The sequence below is a fragment of the Megalobrama amblycephala genome, linkage group LG1 (assembly GCF_018812025.1).
Source record: "Megalobrama amblycephala isolate DHTTF-2021 linkage group LG1, ASM1881202v1, whole genome shotgun sequence".
Classification (NCBI taxonomy): Eukaryota; Metazoa; Chordata; class Actinopteri; order Cypriniformes; family Xenocyprididae; genus Megalobrama; species Megalobrama amblycephala.
The window spans coordinates 22904633-22926941 of NC_063044.1; the positions used below are offsets into that span (position 1 = coordinate 22904633).

General features: G+C 37.6%; 2 protein-coding genes across 2 annotated transcripts in view; one reads left to right on the forward strand and one right to left on the reverse strand.

Moving 5' to 3' along the window:
* Window positions 1-22309, forward strand: part of LOC125244907 — a 39649-nt gene that overhangs the window by 8728 nt on the left and 8612 nt on the right. The window lies entirely within an intron of this gene.
* Window positions 860-12388, reverse strand: LOC125245210 (probable polyketide synthase 16). The gene is made up of 6 exons (XM_048155736.1): window positions 11629-12388; window positions 11382-11535; window positions 8970-9130; window positions 8366-8572; window positions 7946-8142; window positions 860-7857 (listed from the first exon to the last, which is right to left on the reverse strand). The coding sequence occupies exons 1-6, from the start codon at window positions 11681-11683 to the stop codon at window positions 2293-2295; spliced, it is 6339 nt and encodes a 2112-aa protein (XP_048011693.1). The 5' UTR covers window positions 11684-12388; the 3' UTR covers window positions 860-2292.

The window sequence follows — 22309 nt, forward strand, 5'->3', positions numbered from 1 at the left end:
CTGAACCACTTTTGCACTTCCACAGATATCCAAAAGGGGTCCTACTCAGATGTTCAGATATTGAACCTGTAGTGCACATCCAGCAGATGTACAAAAGTGGGTCTGACTCTGAACTTATGGACGTTATACAGACATGATCTGAATGTCTTCCTGACTTTGCATACACTCTTCCTAGAGTTGTTCCTTCACTTGCGTTTAAAGGGTTAGTTCACCCAAAAATGAAAATTCTGTCATTAATTGCTCACCCTCATGTCGTTCCACACCTAAGACCTTCGTTCATCTTCAGAACACAAATTGAGATATTTTGATGAAATCCAAGAGTTTTTTCATCTTCCATAGAAAGCAATGAAATTACCACATTCAAGGTCCAGATAAGTAGTAAAAACATTATTAAAATAGTCAAGTCAACAGAAATGCTTTTTTCTAAGGCATGTTTATAAAAGCTACTTAAATGGTCTAACCCTAGCTTAATCTAAGACCTGTCTGTGAAACCAGTGGCCTGTTACACTATCACGAATCAGCGGTTTGGAGCGCAAGTCACACAATTTCAGCAGTTTTAGGTTTGACACACAATCCGAATCATGATTCGATACAAAAGATTCATAACGCTCAGAATCTTCATGAAACAGTGTTAGGAAATCCGCCATCACTAAATAAGTCGGTGAGACCTTAAAGTGACATTTCCTCTCTCAAGATCCATTATACATATTACACTCATAAGTCATTATTTTGTTTTTTTGGCAAACCAAAAATATTCTCGTCACTTTATAATATTAATATTGAACCACTGTACTCACATGAACTGATTTAAATATGTTTTTAGTACATTAATGGATCTTGAGAGAGGAAATGTCATTGCTGGCTATGCAGGCCTAACTGAGCCATCGAATTTCAACAAAAATATCTTAATATTCTCTCATCATTTATGTCCATTCATTGAAAGACAATAAAGTAATGCATATGATTCAGGCCGTTTCAGAAGCTCAAACGTGCACAAAAGCACAAGAACCAATGAGGTTTGTTCTTGCATGTGATGCACACGTTTGCGCTTCTATTGCCCATATAATATATGTGTTACAAATATATTTTGATCAATGTTTATGTGAATAAATGTCTAAATTAAAATTTGTTTATCATATAAAGCAGCCGATCGTGTCTCGTTAGAAGACTTGGATTAAACCAGCTCACGTCATTTAAAACTTAAAGTGAAATTTTCCAAACCTTTTGTGCTAATTAGGAACATGGCAGTTAAAGGGTTAAAGTTTCATGCAACACTTATCTTTTTTAAGGGATTACTTAAGTGAAAAAATAGATTCTTAAGGAAAATTCTTAGGGTTTATGATGTTTCACCTAAAGATACCCTATTTTCTGCAACTCACTTAAGTTTAAGGGAAACATAAGGGTGATCTTAAGGGAAAATTAAAATTGGTTTATGCAATGATGAGCTTCGAAGAACCTAACAACCTAACACTGTTGCTATGACACTAACTCCATGATGAGCTTTGAAGAACCTAATAATCCTGGATCATGTCAAATTGTCAACAGTAAAATCCAGATAACTGAGTAATCCACATCCAAAGAACAGGGCCCAGAACTAGGTATACAGAGAGCTGTGAAAATACATAAAAATCATGAATACAATGAAAATGTAACATTACATTTTTTGTAACATTACAATCTTTATTTCTCAAATATTTGCCTTGGATAACAAGGTTGATGTATATATACCCACACATCATATACTATTACAGTCACATCTGATTCCCAATCACAACAATATTTTACAGTTTATTCCTTTCATTGTGATAATTTACAAATCAAATGTTGAATTAGTAGTGCAAAATTAGATGTCAGTATGATATGATCATTTATAAGTATAAAATTATTTACTCATACAGCTTTGATTCATTACATTAAAATCATTTGCTTCAAGTACATTAAAATAGAAGGCAATTTTACAAACCGAAATGAAGTGCTCAATGTGTGTTTAAACCTAGTGTAATCTCAAGAACAAAAATAAAATTAAAACAATGACAAAAGATGTTAAGTCTGCAATCTGCTACGTTAATGATATGTGGTGTTAACACAGAGTAGTTAGTTAGACAGAGTTGCCTCTCTATGTCAATATTTCAATAGGCAGGAGGGAAATTTATATTAACCTTTTAAGATATATGAATTTGAGTTAATTGCAATGTTTAATCATACTATATTACTAAATATACCCCATTTCACATCAAAATGTCTTGACTTTCCAACAGAGTCCTTGTGCTTCAAAGAAATACAAATTACAAATCACAAGTATGTGGAACTGCCCTCATCTTCACCCTGATATCCGTCTACACAGTTCTCCTCCAGGATTTTAATGAGAGTTGTGAGTGTGCTATTTGGATCCAGCAGAGTCACTAGAGGGACATTCACACCTCTATCATCTAAAATACGATTCTGCAGAGTCATAGCTAACATTGAGTCAATGCCTAAATCGAAAAGATGAACATCATCATTCAGCTCATCCATGTCAATACCAGTTGTTTCACTAATCATGAAATTCAGATAATCACGTGGTGAGGATGATTTCTTGGGTTGTTCAGGTCTAGATACATCCACTCCAGTTTTACTAATAGCTTCATGTCCTATTTTAAACAACCGCAACTTGTGAACAACTGCAACTAGTGTTTTGTTCTGACTGAGAATGTTGTTTTTAAAGTTGAATTTGCATACAACCTGTTGAGGTTTGTTGATCAAGAGGCACTGCTCAAGACTTTCATGGATTTCTGGAATTTCCAAAAGCATAATTCCCTTTGCCTCCAGAAATCTTTGGACTTGGACTTTGTTCAACAAAAGACCAAGATTCATAGCTCCCCAATTAATAGACTGTCCAGAAAGCCCAATGTTTCTGCGGTACTGACAGAAAATGTCCATGAATGTATTAGCCGCAGCATAATTAGTTTGTGAGGCATTGCCAACGAAGGCAGAGATGGAGGAATAGCACACAAAATAATCCAGATTGCACTGTATGGTAGCACGATGAAGGTTAATCACTCCATTTACTTTTGGCCTCATAACTTTCTCATAAAGAGATTTGTCAAGATGTTCAATCAACCCATCATGCAGGACAACCGCACTGTGAAATATCCCTTTGATGGGACTGGATGGAAATAGTTTTCCAATATTTACAATTGTCTGGTCCACTTGCTTAGATACAGAAACATCACACGGCAGACACTTAATGACAGAACCCCAACGGCTACTGAATTGACTTAACTCTTGTTGCATCTGAGGGTCTGGATTTCTTCTAGACAGAATGACAATGTTCCCTCCTCCTTTCTGAGCAATGAACTTTACTGTCTCAAAGCCCAACCCTGTTAGACCACCTGTGACAATATAGACTGAATTTGTCATGAATAGACTGTGTTTGGACATCACTGGAATGTCAGACAGCTGGTTCTTGTCTACACTGTTCAGGATGATAATGGGTAGGATCTGGCATCTGAAGTATGATTCAGATTCTTTTACAGACAGAAGATCAGTGTCTTGAGATTTTACTCTTTGAACAGCTGTTGCGTCCAAAGACAAGGACTTTCTGTCCAAATGCATGGATTTCAGCCAATGATAGATGTGTGGCATTTGCATTTGCAGAGAGCCTTTTTGCATTATTTGGGACATGAGAAGGGCATGGAAGCGGACTTCCTCATTTGTACCTTGGAATGTTGTAGTATTGAATGGAAATTCTGTCTGGTTGTCATAGATAAGAACAATGTCTTTGATGCCTCTAACACTGCTAGCTATTTTAGTGGTTTCTACATTATAAGGAGGTAGAAGTACAGCTCCCACAACCTCACTAAAATCACAAGACAGCTGATCAGCCTCCGCGCTCACGCTGACATTCCAGCCTGATCTGTTTGCAATAGCAATTAACACATTAATCAAAGCTGAGTCAGGAACAGTGGAGAAAATACCCAATTTCCATTGCTGTTTAGCTTTGGGTAAAGCCTCATGGAAGATCTCCCAAGCCAGTACCATATAAGAGACACAAGGTATGTCATTCAGGAATGAAAGTCTTTTTGCTTTGCAGCAAACGGCTGCTGGGAGAACTACTTTAGAGGTGGCAGTCACAGGGTAACAAGACACAACACAATCTCCAACTTTAAATTTGCTGACATCTTTACCCACAGCTGTGACAATGCCACTGAAGTCAAGGGCTAAGAGCTTATGGTTTCCAGTTGTGTGCTTATTCCAGTACAATGTCTGACCATAATTCAGGCCTGAAATGCTGACTGGAAAGTAATCTGATGAATGAACACAAATTTTACTGAGATGAAGCTCAATATTTTTTCCTTGAATCAGTTCAATGGATTTATCCATTTGAGTTGCTGACAGATTTGTCATTATATATGGGTCAGATGTTTGCAAGTTGAAGACTTCATCCACCATGTGGAGGTTCCTTGAAGAGATTGCCATGGTTGGCAAAGGTGTGTGGGTGACTTCAGGTTTGAGAATTTTGCCCTCCTTCAATACTAGCTCTGGATATTTGTTACAGGGGTAAGACCTGAGGACCTGAACCAAAGCTTTGATGTCTTCAAAAGTGGCAGAGCCCATGTCAATCAGCTGGAAGGAAAGTTCTGACAATTCAGCTGCACATGCTCTTGTCATGCCTGACAGAACAAACCCAGGGTTTATGTGGTCCACTAAGCTCTCAGAGCACCTATAGGTTATTACTCTGATATCACCTGGGAAACGTAATGCCTTGAGATATCTGACAAGCTTTCGGAAAATCTCACAACACCCCACCATACAGTCCAAGATCTTCTCTGATTTGCACGAGGTTAGGTCTGCATCACCCAACATGAACAAAATTTCCTGGAAGTTTTTCTTTACACTTGAAATTTTCAGTTTTGACAAAAGAAGTTCAACTCCATCTTCTAACAGTATGTTACCACTTGAAGAAGACACATATCTAGATGTTGGGTCCAAGTACTGTTGCAAAGATTTACAAATTCCCTTCTGGTCAGAAAAGACCAGTGCCTTAATCTGTGTATCAAGAGTGGCAACTTCAGAGATGATACTGAAATTGTTGTGAAAGAAGTACTCCTTGACTACTTGGGGATGACTTCCTAGCATTTTAACCTTCACATGCTTCAGTTCAACTAAAACCCTACCCTGTTTGTTGGCTAAGCAGCCACAAATGTCAAAATCATCTTCTCCCACATGTACTGCTCTCAGATATACAACCATCTCCTCTTGCAATGGTTCAAATACAGTCAGGCGTCCTATTTGCACAGGATATTGGGGTCTTGTTGATACACCCCCTATAGTTGCAAGAACAAGTTGCATGACGTAATCCAAGACCACAGGGTGAAGGTGATAGTCATGTAACTGAGGCAGTATTTCCTTTGGGACCTTCACAACAGATATAGCCTCTCTAAATTCTTCCCCACAGTAAACATCTGCCTTATTTCTGAAGACAGACCCATACTCAAATCCTGCTTGACTTAGAAGTTTGTAGAGTTCTTCAGTACTCATGTGGAATGTGCATCTTTTAGAAATACAGTCTAATGAAATGAACTGTTCTTCAGGACTTCTACCTGGTTTTGCTTCTACTGTGCCAAATGCATAGACTGCAGATGTAGACTGTATTTTGAAGTTACATGAGTTATCAGTCAAATGGTCTGAATGATCCAGCTGTATTTTTATATCTGGGGCATTCTGGGTGAAAACGAATGGACTCTGGAATGTTATGCTGAGCTGCAGAGAACTTAATGGAACCTTAGGTTTTGCATATGCCATGTAAGCTGCTAAACCTAACTCTGCATAAAATGCCCCAGGAATGATGGCAACCCCACTGTGCTTGTGGTCCTTTAGGAAGGCCATTGAATCAGAGGATAAATCACAGCTGAACACTGAACTGTCTGTACCAATTTGTGTAACTACTGGATGGTTGCCAGTGGGACTGATCAACTGCAAATTTGAAGCAAAGACATCTCTCTTCACATCATCAAACTGGTATCGTGGGTAGGGAATTGGCACAGTCTCAAAACCTTTGAAGAATTTTTCCCAGTCCACTTTGACCCCAAGCTCAAACAGTTTGGAAACAGCTGCAAGCATTGTCTCGTGATCTTTATCTGGCTGCACTGAGGGAATCACAGTGAATTCATTTCCCAGAGTCTCAGTGATGTACCTCTGCAAAGATCTTCTTGGACCAATTTCAACAAATATCACATTCCTTTTATTTTTAGCTGCAGACTTTACAGCTTTTTCAAATTCAACTGGTTCTCTGATATTCTTTGCCCAATATTCACCAGTAGTAAAATCTGAGGAGCACAAAGTAACACCTGTCACTGTTGAGAACAGTTCCGCCTCCAAATTATGTGCCTGCAATGAGCCTATACTCTGTTTCACTTTGGATAAAATGGGATCCATCTTGTGACTGTGGTATGCTGCAGGTACATCTAAAATGTGAAGGAACAAATCTTTTCCACTGGCTGAGTTGATCAAATTCTTTTGCAACATGTCAATGTCATCTGCATCTCCTGCGAGGGTGCATGACTGAGGGCTGTTATAAGCAGCTAGACAAACCCTTCCTGAATGAGATGGAAGAATTTTCAAGACTTCAGAAACAGCCATATTACTGACTACCAGCATCTTTCCTCCAGTCACAGTGCTTTGCAAAGAACTGCGATAGTGGATGACTTTCACTGCATCTTCAAGTGACAGCAAACCAGAACAATGAGCTGCAGCAACTTCTCCAATAGAATGCCCCAAAACAGCATTAGGACTGATGCCCCAGTGTTTCAGAAGTTTGGCAACAGCAACCTGAATAGCAAACAGAAGAGGCTGGACAATTTTTGGATCAGACAGCTCTGTACTTTTCTCAGATTCACTCTCCAGCATCTCTATCAGATTCAAACTTTTATAGCTTTTGAACAGAGTTTCAATCTTCACAATTTCCTCTCTGAAAACTGGCTCTTGTTTTAAGAGCTGCTTGCACATACCCTGATATGTAACACCATTGCCACAAAACACAAAAACTAGCTTGGAGTCTGTCTTTGAAGGTACAAGCTTCTTATTTACAACAGAAGAAAGTTTATCTTGCAGATCTGCCAATGATGATGTTTGAAATACTTTTCTGTATTTGTGTTTAAAGTGACTTCTTCTACATGCGGATGTGTACAGTAAAGACTGTAGATCTGATATTTTCCCTGCACTGATCTGTTCTGCCGTATCTTCAATCATATTTTTCATGGATTTTTCTGAGGCTGCAGAGACCACAAAATACTGACGGGATTTGCTGATCAGCTGAGCTTTTGGCTTTTTTGACTGCACATATTGTCTGACAATTGCATGTGCATTTGTTCCACCAAAACCAAAGTTATTGATTCCTGCAGATCTCTCTGCTCTGCAGTTACTGATCCATTTTTCTGCTGCGGTGGGGATTTTCATATTGAGAGATTCAGTGTCTATGCTGGAGTTTTCAATGGAGTAGAACAATGATGGCACAATGGTTTCATGCTGCATCATCAATAAAACCTTTATGAGCCCTGCAACACCTGCGGCAGATTCTGTGTGTCCAATATTGCTCTTAACTGAACCAATAATAAGTGGCCCTGACTTTTGAGGTCTTGATTTGGCAATGACTTTTGAGATGCTACCTGCCTCTATTGGATCTCCAATTGGAGTCCCAGTCCCATGAGCCTCAATGTACTGGACACTAGTCAGGTCAGTCTCTGTTGAGTAGATTTTTCTAAGCAGCTCCTCCTGCTGTACCATGGATGGTTTGGTGATTGGACTAACGGTGTGGCCATCTTGATTTACTGCAGTTTTGCTGATGATGCCCCAAATGTGATCATGGTCTTCAAAAGCCTGTCAAAATACAGACAACATATGTGTGTTTCTTGTAGTAGTTTATCATTATGTTTATTGCTGTCATAGTGCTGTGTTTATATGAGACAATCTTTGTATTTAGTTTTTTCAGAGGCTTTAATAGAACAACCCCACATCCTTCACCTCTGCCATATCCGTCTGCTTTGCTGCTGAAAGGTTTACTTGTTCCATCAGAGGAGATCATTTTTGCCTTGGAGAGAGTCACAAAAAGTGTCGGCTCCAATATACAGGACACACCACCACACAAGGCCATATCACAATCTCCTGTTGAGTGGAATACAGAGAACCACAAAACTTAGGGGGGGTGAGGGCAGCCTAATGGCTAATAATTTGTTTGATTAATTCACAAGCAAAACATACATGAAACTTTTAATGTCTTCAGCACACTACTGTAGTGTATATTAGTACACATACAATATAAAGTATATGGAGAATCTTCTTAAAATGTGCAAATAAGTTGATCCACAGGGTTTACATACATATCTACCTTGTTTTATGGCTTGACAAGCTAAGTGAAGGGCAACGAGGGATGAGGAGCAGGCACAGTCAATGGACAGTGAGGGGCCAGTGAAGTTGAATACGTATGAGATGCGGTTGGCAGCTATACTCATAGCAGCACCAGTGGCGTTGGTGTGGTCTATGTGTTTTGGATTCATCCTCACATTTGCCAGCTCAAACTCTCTGTTCATTAGGCCTGAAAAACAAGCAAATAAAAAACATGTTAGCTGGCGATATACTTTTATCCATAGCCATTTACTGTATACCTATTGCAGTGCAACCTGAGGTTAAGTGCCTTGCTCAAGGAAACATCTGCGGCAGGGCTCGGACAAGCAGCTTTTAAACATTTCTATTTGTTCTGTGCCATAAAGGAATTAAAGCACAAGTGCACATATTGAAGCCAGGACAAGTTAGATCCCTCTAGTGAACTGGGGAATTACAGAAAAAATGATTGTGCTATTTAGCAATGCATCTTAACCTGAGGTTGCTCAGAAGGTACTTTCCATGCAGTTAGTACATATACTTTTTCACTTGGATTAAAAGACACCAATAGTTACTTTTTTCATTTATCTTATATTTAGCTTATATGTTACCCATAAATACTCCTGTTCGCGTTCCACTGGCCTTTTCCATTGGTATCCCAGCATCCTCTAGGGCCCTGTAGGTGCACTGCAACAGAAGTTTGTGCTGAGGGTCCATGGTGATTGTTTCAGCATTAGTGATGCCGAAGAACTTGTGGTCAAACTCATTGAAGCTACACAAACATAAAAGGTAAATGATGGGATTATTGCTTTTGGAGTTCAGATACTACAGGGATAGTTCACCCAAAAAGGACAATTGCATCATCACTCATCCTCACATGATCTAATTCTAAATCTGTATGACTTATATTCTTCAGCAGAAAACGAAAGATGATACTTTGGAAGTCAGTGGGCTCCAAACAACATTGGACTTCATTGACTTTCACTGTATGGGGAAAAACCCACATTAAAAGTTACTTCACCCAAAAATTAAATTTCTGTTATTATGTACTCACCGTTGTGTCATTCCAAACCCGTATGACCTTTGTTCATCTTCAGAACACAAATTAAGATATTTTTAATGAAATCAGAGAGGGTTTTTTTTAATCTCCCATAGAAAACAACAAAATTACCACATTCAAGGTCCAGAGAGGCGGTAAAGACATTGTTAAAATAGTCAGTGTGACTACAATGGTACAACCTCAATGTTATGAATCAGTAAGAATACTTTTTGTGTGCAAAAATAAGAAAAAAAAAAGACTTTATTTAATAATTTGAACTGTCAAACACAGTTGACGTAGTGAATGCAGTGAATGCATTATGTCTGAACACCTGATTAGTATTGGCTGATGCTGTACACAGGAGCAGCATGAATCATGCGTGTGATGTTGACGTAGGAGCCGGCCAATAATGAGTAGGCGTCCGGACGTAGAATATGGAAGCAAACAAAAAATATTCTCGTCGATTCGTAACATTAAGGTTGAACCTCTCTAGTCACGTTGACTATTGTAACAATGTCTATACTGCTTTTCTAGACCTTGAATGTAATAATTCCACTGCTTTCTATGGGAGAAAAAAAACCTTGGATTTTATCAAAAATATCTTAAATGGTATTCCAAAGATGAACGAAGGTCTTCCGGGTTTGGAACGATATGAGTGCGAGTAATTAATAGAAATTTTATTTTTTGGGGTGAACTAACCCTTTAAGCAAAATAACATGAAAGCCATAAAGTTTTGGAACAGCATCAGGGCCCAACAAAAACACCCTCTGACCCCAGGGGTTAAACACAACTCGGGCATCACAGTTACAATGCTTCACAAGCATACAGTAGGTCAGCTAATTTCAATAAGCTAGCGGCTATTCACGCTATGTGTAAAGAACAGACATTCAATTCATTCTGAGTGTAAATAGTGGTAGATACTGTTTTCAGGTATAAATAGCAACAAATAGCATCTTGTTTCCTTTAAGTGCAAATAGTGATTGATGCTGTGAATATAAAGTGTAAATATAAATTTGTTATTTGTATTTGTATTTGTCTGAGCAATGGTGGGCAGAGTTAGTGAAAATAGCCTTTTATGACAATTTCTTATCTTTTTTGCCATTCAAGTTATTTTACCAACATTTGTCATTTTAGTTCAATATATACAGTACATAAGGCTCAAATAGGATGTTATACAAGTGTTTTCTTTTTCTTTCTTTTCTTCATTTGTTTAACTCTACTGTTGGCATAAAGTAGTTATACATTAAAGTAGTTAAATTACATTAAATTTTAAATAATAAATTACAAGTTACTATCAAAAAGTAGCTAGCTACATTGAAACTTTTCTTTTCTTTTTTTTTTTTTACAATTACATTGTTACAAGTAACTGAATAATTGTTAATGAAGAATAAGTAAAATATTAGTGATTTAAAACAACATAATGCAATGTAATTATGATTTGAAAGAGTAGGGTAAATTCAGCTTGATTGGAACATTTTTTTCCAGTCATTTCAATGGCAAAAACTGTCCCAAATCATTTGATTTTGTAAACTATCCAATACACACAATACTCAAATATAGCCTATATCTCAAATTGTCTGTCAAAGTACAAAATTGTACAAAGTACAAAGTACAAATGTATCATCAGTGCAATAACAAAATGTATGCACCAGCATTTAGACGCCAATCATGAGCTGCTAGTATGAACACAGTGCGTTTTGCTTGGAATCTGAGATAGTCCACACTGTAGAACAGGATATCCAGGGGGTGAAGTTTCTAGATCCAACTCCTCCCACTTTACATATCCCTAAACCTACTCATCTCCGCCTAAATCTAAACCTACCTCAACCCCCTGGATCTGGATCCAACTCCTCACACTTTACATATAAGTGAACCCCCACTTTGGGAACCACTGGGTTAAGGGATGTTTGCCATTTTTGATCTTGTCAAACATAAGTGAATATCATAAGTTCTTTTAATGAGGGCAAATTAATCGAAGACTTACCCATCAATAAGTGCTGCCTTTGCTGTGTGTGTCTTTCCTGCCTTACTCTCATTTGGATCATACCATTGAGAGAGATTAAACCTGTCGTTTGGTATCTGAACTGCACAGTTCTCTCCATGAAGGAGGACTTGCCAGAAGTTTTCAAGTCCTTCACCTAAAATAGATGAGAACATACAATGTAAATACAATTTAGGTCAAAATCATAACATGAACAAATAATGAAACACTGTAAATTATTAACAATTACCTCCAGGAAAATGGCATCCAATGCCAACAACAGCGATTTCTGTATCATCATCCATTATGTTTCATATGCCGAATGTGCAAATACATTTGATTTTACAATCTAGATAGCAAAAACAGACACTGAGGCAGTTAACTAAATATTCATCCATGGCATTAAATATTTTAGCTTTCTTTCAGCTGAAAAAAAATTAAATAAAGGTGAAAAAAAATCATTTTTAGCCAGCGATCTCTGGTTGAGTTGATACAGAATGGACAATTATTACTGGTCAACCAGAAAAAAATGTCCTGTATTGTGTAGAGACAATCTGAGAATCTGATAAAATATGGAATCTAATTTGAAATATAGCTAAGATAAATAAACATTTTAAAAGTACATATAGATTTCACTGTATATGAAAATTATTTTTCTAAGTTTTTATATTTGTTTTAAGAAACTGTCTATAATTTTCTTTTATTAAATTGTTTTTCTTTTGTATTATTTTTTTTTCCAATTTTGGCTCAAAAAATGAAAAAAAATGTAAAGCAAATTAAATGAAAAACATTGACTTGCCTGGATGCTCATGTTGAATCCTGTCTTGTTGAAAATGCTTACATGAGGCTCAGTCTACCCAGTATTTATTAAGTTAAAGGTAATGATTGGCTAGTGTTGACTAGTATTGCCCAGTACAACATTTTATTTAGCTGGAAATCATTACCTGTTTTTAAGGCTTTTTGAAGGAGGCTTCCTGTAAACTCATGAAATAATTTCTTAAGAAAATCCCTTTGGCTGTTTTGCATCTCTTTAAGGAAGATGCTGTCATTTACACTGGAATAGATAAAGCTGACTTGACTCTTTATCACATATTTAGATATAACCTAAGCAAATTCACTTAAGACTTAATGACCTCTCAATTTGCCAAGTTAGCATAATGTATTAATGGTATCAAAGACTGAATGGTTAGTATTTTTCTTCTTCTCAAGGATTAGTTGCATCAAAAAACTAAGAACATTAGATAAGTAAATATAACTTTTTTTTATGGGTTTACTGTTATGCCATTTTCTAGAGTTAAGAAACTGGGTGATACGTTTGAATGCTTTTTCCACCTCAGAAATGTTGCTAAACTAAGACTAAATATTTTAGGGCAGAGGAGAACTGAGCCGATTGACTTTTTTCTCTATTTTGTCACCTGATGGAATTTGGCTTTCTTGCCACTGTTGCCTTTGACTTTATCAGTTGAGGTGTAAAGACACATTGTACTGAGTAATACTGCATTTATCAATTTGACTTCATAATTGACAAAGTTTGAAACATTGACTCTGTGATTGAACTGAGGCAGTGCTGACTAGAGCTGAATAATAACACCATTGTCTGTATTGTACTGAATACTACAGTACTGAATTTGAATATGCATCTTTGACTTATTTTTCTTGTTTATTACTGTGAAGCTGCTTTGAAACCATCTGTGCTGTATAAAGTGTTATAGAAATAAAGGTGACTTGACATATGCTGTCTGTCTCTGATACTGAAAAACAGACATTAATGACATTAGATTGCTGTGATGTGTTATTAGATGGATGTCCTGCAGACTCATTAAGCTTCAAAATGCAGCTGTTAGAGTGCTTACTAAAACTAAGAAATATGATCATATCAGCCCAAAACTATAGTTTTTACATTGGCTTCCTGTTAGGCTTTGTATTAAAATTCTGATAATTATTAAAGCTTTGAATGGTCTAGCCCCTAATTACTTATGTTACCATCTTTTGTGCTATAATCCTTCACATTAACTTTAGTTCACATCATGAAATTGTGTCTGAAATTTATTTTGCATCTACAGGTGCTGGTCATATAATTAGAATATCATCAAAAAGTTGATTTATTTCACTAATTCCATTCAAAAAGTGAAACTTGTATATTATATTCATTCATTACACACAGACTGATATATTCAAATGTTTATTTCTTTTAATTTGGATGATTATAACTGACAACTAAGGAAAATCCCAAATTCAGTATCTCAGAAAATTAGAATATTTCTTAAGATCAGTACAAAGAAAGGATTTTTAGAAATCTTGGCCAACTGAAAAGTATGAATATGAAAAGTATGAGCATGTACAGCACTCAATACTTAGTTGGGGCTCCTTTTGCCTGAATTACTGCAGCAATGTGGCGTGGCATGGAGTCGATCAGTCTGTGGCACTGCTCAGGTGTTATGAGAGCCCAGGTTGCTCTGATAGTGGCCTTCAGCTCTTCTGCATTGTTGGGTCTGGCATATCACATCTTCCTAGATTTTCTATGGGGTTAAGGTCAGGCGAGTTTGCTGGCCAATTAAGAACAGGGATACCATGGTCCTTAAACCAGGTACTGGTAGCTTTGGCACTGTGTGCAGGTGCCAAGTCCTGTTGGAAAATGAAATCTGCATCTCCATAAAGTTGGTCAGCAGCAGGAAGCATGAAGTGCTCTAAAACTTCTGGTGTACGGCTGCGTTGACCTTGGACCTCAGAAAACACAGTTGGACCAACACCAGCAGATGACATGGCACCCCAAACCATCACTGACTGTGGAAACTTTACACTGGACCTCAAGCAATGTGGACTGTGTGCCTCTCCTCTCTTCCTCCAGACTCTGGGACCCTGATTTCCAAAGGAATTGCAAAATTTACTTTTCATCAGAGAACATAACTTTGGACCACTCAGCAGCAGTCCAGTCCTTTTTGTCTTTAGCCCAGGCGAGACGCTTCTGATGCTGTCTGTTGTTCAAGAGTGGCTTGACACAAGGAATGCGACAGCTGAAACCCATGTCTTGCATATGTCTGTGCGTAGTGGTTCTTGAAGCACTGACTCCAGCTGCAGTCCACTCTTTGTGAATCTCCCCCACATTTTTGAATGGGTTTTGTTTCACAATCCTCTCCAGTGTGCGGTTATCCCTATTGTTTGTACACTTTTTTTCCACCACATCTTTTCCTTCCCTTCGCCTCTCTATTAATGTGCTTGGACACAGAGCTCTGTAAACAGCCAGCCTCTTTTGCAATGACCTTTTGTGTCTTGTCCTCCTTGTGCAAGGTGTCAATGGTCGTCTTTTGGACAACTGTCAAGTCAGCAGTCTTCCCCATGATTGTGTAGCCTACAGAACTAGACTGAGAGACCATTTAAAGGCTTTTGCAGGTGTTTTGAGTTAATTAGCTGATTAGAGTGTGGCACCAGGTGTCTTCAATATTGAACCTTTTCACAATATTCTAATTTTCTGAGATACTGAATTTGGGATTTTCCTTAGTTGTCAGTTATAATCATAAAAATTAAAAGAAATAAACAATTGAAATATATCAGTCTGTGTTTAATGAATGAATATAATATACAAGTTTCACTTTTTGAATAGAATTAGTGAAATAAATCAACTTTTTGATGATATTCTAATTATATGACCAGCACCTGTATATGTGACTAAAAACTAAAGCCATATTCTATATTACTCAAAATCATTGCATATATGACTAAATTTTATAACTTTTAAAGTACCCCTATTTATGCTTTTCGAATATTTCCTTAATATCGCTGTCTGTGAATACAATAGGTCTGAAAAGTTTTAAGATCAAAGTGCCCAATAAAGTTATTGTCTCCCAAAAGAAAGAATCGATTCTGAACTACCGAAATAAGTTGTCAGTAATTCGTCTCACTTCTGTAACATTCATACGTAACAATGTAACACATTTGCATAATGCCCACCTATGGTCTTCATTGGGTACCCGTGAACAGCATCCACTTTGACTTGCCCTCAAATCCTGTAGCTGGCTCGTGTTTGTGTATATGTTGAGAAAATGCCATTTTCTGCTCTGCAAAAGCAATGTTTTGTCCCGTATTTCATCTTTCATAAAATTTATTCAGTACTGAGTGACAGAGCTAGTCTTCTATCACGCAAAAAAATAGCCTAATCAAAGATAGCCAATCACACCGTAGCATATTTTGAAGAACAAAATTACCATCCAATCACAATTCCCTATCAATAGTGAAGCCAGGATCCAATGTCCGTGTCAGAGGAGATCAAGTCGAAGGAGATCAAGTCGGACGCAAAGATGTTGAAAAGAAGCGTGTGAAAACTAAGACTTTTTTCAATGGATGGCTTCAAAGGGACTTAACCATAAAAGGAAGGACACTGCTATCAAAAGCTCAAGAAATTTCAAGAATGCTTTACTCTGCCTTATTGTAAAGCATTATGTGGACAAAAAAAAAAAAAGGAACGCGGGGGCAATGCGTTGCGACTGCAATGGGCACTTTCACTTTCGCGATCAAAGGGGCAGGTGCTCAAGCCCTCTTGCCCCACCCCAATATTTGGTCATCCTCAAAGATTCACACTCCAATTCAAATTGCATCCTCTTCCTAGCTGAATTTGTTATAGCTTTTGGAAAATATTCTGATGTAATTTGTTCAGCCTTTCCAAACAGACGTAAAGAACTGAACGATTATCTATCCATAATTGCTGACTTTTCATTTTCATTCGGCAGCAGGCACTTCTACACATACCATAAATTATTTTCTGCAAAATGCGCAACAAGAATCGCGCATTGGAATTAATGCCCCTATTGGGGAGCCCTGGACTTTGAACTCTACAGAACTCAAACAGAGTTTTTCTGGGCTGCCGCAATATCACATGTGCCATCTGCAGGTTAGGGTTAGGTTATCGGCTCGATTATCAGTCCCACTCTTGCCCTCAAATCCAAAACTCCCCAAGCCCTCAGCCAACCTCCGCCAATGTTAAAGGGATAGTTCACCCAAAAATTAAAATGTGATGTTTATCTGCTTACCCCCAGGGCATCCAAGTTGTAGGTGAATTTGTTTCTTCAGTAGAACACAAATGATGATTTTTAACTCCAACCGTTGCAGTCTGTCAGTCGTATAATGCATGGCAATGGGAAATTCGTCTATAAGAGTAAAAAAAGCATGCACAGACAAATCCAAATTAAACTCTGTGGCTCGTGACGACAAATTGATGTCCTAAGACACGAAACGATCGGTTTGTGCGAGAAACCGAACAGTATTTATATCATTTTTTACCTCTAAAACACCACTATGTCCAACTGCGTTCAGCATCCGGTTAGTGAGGTCAAAAAATGCGCTCTGATGACAGAACTGATCGCTCACGCTTTGCTTCAGTGAGCCACTGCCGTTGTCAGATCGCGATCAGACCTCACCAACCGGATGTGGAGCTGGTTGACCAGGCAATTCCGGTTGATGTTGACCAGGCAATTCAGCTAATCAAATCTGCTGGTCACGGAGCCTGGGGCCTGTACCATGAAGCTGGATTAGCTGGCTAGCCAGGTAAATTTCAGATTAGTTTGCACCAATCCTGGGTTTTAGGTACCATGAAAGTGACTTAAAATCACCATAGTAACTTAGTAACATAGTAACACACAAAGAATGTGTTGAAAAGAATTATCTTTAAGAATTATCTTTAAGAATTATCAAAATTTATAGATACTGGCTGGTTAGTGACTTTTTGGTTCAAAGTCATGTTATTTTCTGCTGTATATGGTTTCTGACAAAAAAAAAAAAAGTCAAAACGGATATGATTTACTGGCATAGAATCCTGCTGTACATAAAGCAAGATTAACATTGATTCAGAGTTGGTTTAGTGTTAACTTTATTAATGACAGTAATCCTGATACTACAGCATGAGATCCAGCAGTGTTTGTGACATTCAAGAGTTTTAAAGTACACATGAAATCAAAATTGACCTTATTTATTTTGTTAGCTCAAATTGCTAGTTTTGTGGTGAACAATTCATCCGTGCAATTCAATCCACACAAAAAAATTGTTTGGCTTCATAATATTTAATCAAAATCTGAAAATGCTCCTCCCCTCTGCAACGGTGCACCTACTCTGATGACATCAGTTTGACGGCTTGGTTTGAAATCGCTTAAACCACTCCCCTCCAACCGTTAGTCTGCTATGAGTGAGAGAAGGAGAGGAGGAGCGCTAAAGTAAAACTCTGCCCTCTATTCAATATTCCGTTTCACTTGGAAATACGTCACAGCACTGGAGAAAAGACGTTTGCAACTTCCGGTTCACGCGGACTTTAAAACATGTTGAGCACAAAGAGCTTTGATCTGCTGTATCATTCAGACAGCAACAATCAGAATGAAACTCAATGCTGACAATCAACAGAAAGCTTCATTCCACAATACATGCTGGGTACCAGTATAGTACGAAGCTCATCCATGGCTCTCAGCATGAATAAATTATGCAGCTATTTGTCTTAGTATTTCCTTATTTTTTACTTTTATTTTTTCCCGTTGTTTTTGTTGCAAGTTTTTTGGAGCTTGTTTTGTGATGTTCAGAGTTGGTATGTGTCTATTGGTTTTGGTTGTGTTTGTTGATTTTTGCTTTGAGTTCTTAATACTGTAAACTGATTGCACATAGATCCTCACCTCAAGTGCACTCCTTTGTCCCCAGCAAAACGATCCAAGATCTCATTCACTTTGTGAGTGGTCTGCACAGTTTTAGCGGTTTGGCTATTAGCCTGTGACCATATTACAGACAAATTAAGTGCATTATTTCCTTATTATCTGTTCAGTGTTTCAGTTAGGAACTATTTGCTAATGTTTAATTGAACTTAAGACACAGGATAGATGGATGACTCTTTATCTTTCCAGGATTAGGAACAATGAAATGTTGACCAGGAAATATTGCCTCTGTTTACATCTATCATGACTGTTACAATAAGTGCAGAGGGAGGTCAGGAACACTGGTATGACCAGGGTTTGACATTAACACCTGCTAAATCCGCGTAGATTTCAGCAGTGGTGTGTAACACTGTTACTCCTACTAGCTACTTTGGCAGGTTTAATATTATATATAGCCTAATTATACAGTCGAATCGTCGCAGAGGTGTTATGAGACGAGATATGGGGGCGCTCAATATCTGATTTTCCATAGACCTACCGGTTCTTTCCCAGTAGGTTAATATACAGCCTATTATTTTAATACTATAAATAAAAATGTGAAAAGAAAGAAGCTTTTAATAAATATTTTTTAATGTGCGTGAATAAATCCAAATTGTGACCGATTTAAGTTTCACTTCCATGATCCGTGATCCATCTTCACGGCAGGGATTAAATCTTCAACAATGTCTGGGATAAAGTGTACAATTGGATGCACTTTGAAATGGTAAAAGATGATTAAAAAAACGTATGATGCAAGTTGTGCCAACAGCTCATGTCCTAGAACTCAACAATGACAAACCCAGTGTGCCAACGAGCTGACTAATGTTATTCTATAGTCTTTGCTAATGTTAGCTGACTAGCGCGCTATTTGAAAAGACTCAAACGGACACAGGCAGATCGTGTGAAAGACGAGGATTTTTGTCTCTCAATCAGGTAGGGTAGCTACAAGTGATTTCAAACTATTTCAGCCGGATGTAATTTGATTTTTGGATGCTGTTAATGTTTAGCTAAAAAGACTGCCACTCCAGTCATTGTCTCTGCAGTTAAAAAGACAAGTTGACAATTCTAGCTTTACTTTCGTTATTTTAATAATTTCTTTAATTTTAATTTATTTATTGATCACTCTGGGTTATCTAATTTAACTATTTCTGGCTTGTGTTTTGAATATATGTTCCCCTGCACTTCAGGCATTTTGTACTTTGACTTGATCATATTTCATTTTTTTAAGTAGGCTATTTTAATTTATTAGAACGGTATATTCTGTTCTGTTAATGTTTGATAAAAAACATAATTTTTTAATTAAATTATTTTTTTATTTTTTATTTTTTTTACTTTTTGGTGCATCAATGTTGCGCTGTATTAGTTAAAGCAGAACTAAGCAAGATTCGCGAAGCTCCCCCTACAGTTTCCTTCAGTGAATGACACTGTCATAAATACTCCAAGCGCAGCTCTGGACTACAACGACTACAACACTCGCCAGCGCAGTAGTTTTGCAAATACAGTACAAGAAAGAGGAGGTGGGTAATTTGCAAATACAGTACACTCGATGGAGGTGGGTAATTTTCGAAATTGTCTTATAAAGACATAATATATACATTGTTTTTGAATTACCGTAAAGCATTTTGTCACTCTCGCGTGAACGTGAACATGAGGCGAGATTGTTTCGGGTCGGTGCAGCTCAAGTTGCAAGTGCTGTATTCTGGCGTAGACGTGCCAGAAGGGGTTAGTGCTCGCCTCAAACACACCACTACAAGTCAATTAACCATCGTAAGGACTTAGAAAACTATTTATGAAGGTAAAAAAAGTTACTTAGTTCTGCTTTAAAGCTCGCACAGGCAATTTAGCCGATGTAATTTGATTTGCCAACATAAGAAATGTATATCTATCTGCAGTGTGGCCTTTCTGCAGTTATAATATATTTTAAAGTTTATTGATCCAAAATGTTTTTATTCATTTTATTCTATATCTTTGAGAGTGTTCTATACGTGGCTGTGAATGTTTATCCACATTGCCTTTCATTTGTTTAAAAAAGATAAAATCATTGTCAGTTTCGTCTATCACTTGGCAGTTTGGTCGGTTTATTAGAAAGATGTTTCTCTGTGCTGTGTGTGAAAGAAAATAAAAGTTGTCTTAAGCCGCGGGTAGACTATAGCCAGACCTTACTTCATTTTCTGTGTCCCGCTCCATCTCGTGCACAGTTCAGCGCGTACGAACCTTTCAAAGTCGTGCGCACTCTCTAACGGACTGCTGTTTTTCACATTTCAATTCAATTCAATTCAATTCACATTTATTTGTATTGCGCTTTTCACGATACATATCATTTCAAAGCAGCTTTACAGAGAATGTATGTCAACATTACAATTTAAAGAATGCAGTTAGCAAATAATGTAATAATTTAGGCAATTAATTTACAATCACTGTTAGCAGTTTAACTGAACGTAGAAGCAATGAGTTCTTGGAAAAAATAATTACATATAGATTAGATGTAGAAATTGTGCAATGTGCATGTTGATCCAGATGATTGCGTCTTCTGAAGTCCTCGCAGGAGTTGGCGCCGTCTCTTCATAGGTGTTAGTCATCTGAAGTCTTCTTAAGAGGCTGGATCCAAACTGAAGCTGAAGTCCCCTCTAGTCACCTCGGGACGGGTGTAATAATTAGCGTAGCTGCTGTTCATAACATTAAGCAAAGATAATCATGTGCAATTGATCTGATATGAGATGCATTATGTGAATGCTTGGCTAAAGAGATGCGTCTTTAATCTAGATTTAAACTGGGTAAGCGAGTCTGAGCCCCTAACATTATCAGGAAGGCTATTCCAGAGTTTCGGAGCCAAATGTGCACATGCTCTCCCTCCTTTAGTGGACTTAGATATCCTAGGTACAACCAGAAGTCCAGAGTTTTGTGATCTTAAAGAGCGTGAAGGATTGTAGGGTGATAGAATATCAGTTAAGTACACAGGAGCTAAACCATTTAGAGCCTTATAGGTCATTAGCAATACTTTATAATCGATACGGAACTTAATAGGTAACCAGTGTAGAGATGATAAAATTGGTGTTATATGATCATATTTTCTTGACCTGGTAAGAACTCTAGCAGCTGCATTTTGTACTAATTGTAGTTTATTTATTGAGGAAGCAGAACAACCAGCTAATAATGCATTACAGTAATCTAGTCGAGACGTCATGAAAGCATGAACTAACTTTTCTGCATCAGAAATAGATAACATATTCCATATCTTAGCAATGTTTCTGAGGTGGAAGAAGGCTGTTTTTTTAACATATGAAATATGATTTTCGAAGGACAAGTTGCTGTCTAATATAACACCCAGGTCTTTAACTGTCGAGGATGGTGTAACAGTACATCCTTCTAAATGCAGATTGTAGTCTGAGAGATTCTGTGTACAGGTTTTTGGTCCAATAAGTAATATTGGACCTTATCTGGTCTTATCTGAATTTAATAGAAGAAAATTACTAGTCATCCAATGTTTTACTTCTTTAATACATTCTGTCAGATTGGATAATTTAGAGATTTCATCTGGTTGTGTTGAAATATATAATTGAGTATCATCGGCATAGCAGTGGAAACTAATTCCATGTTTTCTTATAATATTGCCGAGTGGCAGCATGTATATTGAAAATAGCAGAGGGCCTAACACAGATCCTTGCGGCACTCCATAGTTTACTATCGTGATCTTAGATTTTTCCCCGTTTATATAAACAAAATTGTGTCTGTCTGATAGGTACGACCTAAACCACCGTAATGCCTGTCCCTGAATACCAGTGTAATTTTGTAGTCGATCTAGGAGTATTTTATGATCTATAGTGTCGAATGCAGCACTGAGATCAAGTAACACTAGTATTGAGACACAGCCTTGGTCAGAAGCTAGAAGTAAGTCATTTGTAATTTTAACGAGCGCAGTTTCTGTGCTATGATGAGATCTGAATCCTGACTGAAATTTTTCATAGTGTTTTTTTGCAAGAAGGAGCATAATTTTTCTACTTCCACACCTGCACTCACTTCCCTCGTCATCTCCCCATCAGCACTCATCATCTGCACCTGGACTTCCTCATCAGCACTGCCTTTATTATGGACTCACTCCCTTCACTCCTTGTCTGTTCTTAATGTTAATTTATGTGTGTGATGCTGTTTATCTCTCCTTTGTTGTTAATAAATACCCTTGTTCTGTGGATCTCCGTGAACGCCTCATCTCTACAACACCACACCGTAACAGAAGAACAGACCGATACCGCCGGAGATCCGCAACCTAGT

What these genes read in the sequence shown, in the direction of transcription:
- LOC125245210 (XM_048155736.1), bottom strand. Translation starts at nt 11,683, where the DNA reads ATGGATGATGATACAGAAATCGCTGTTGTTGGCATTGGATGCCATTTT. An exon ending in TTGTCAAGCCATAAAACAAG is followed by an intron (nt 8,143 to 8,365) that starts GTAGATATGTAT and finishes TCCACTCAACAG; the next exon opens with GAGATTGTGATATGGCCTTG. An exon ending in AAAAACTAAATACAAAGATT is followed by an intron (nt 7,858 to 7,945) that starts GTCTCATATAAA and finishes GTATTTTGACAG; the next exon opens with GCTTTTGAAGACCATGATCA.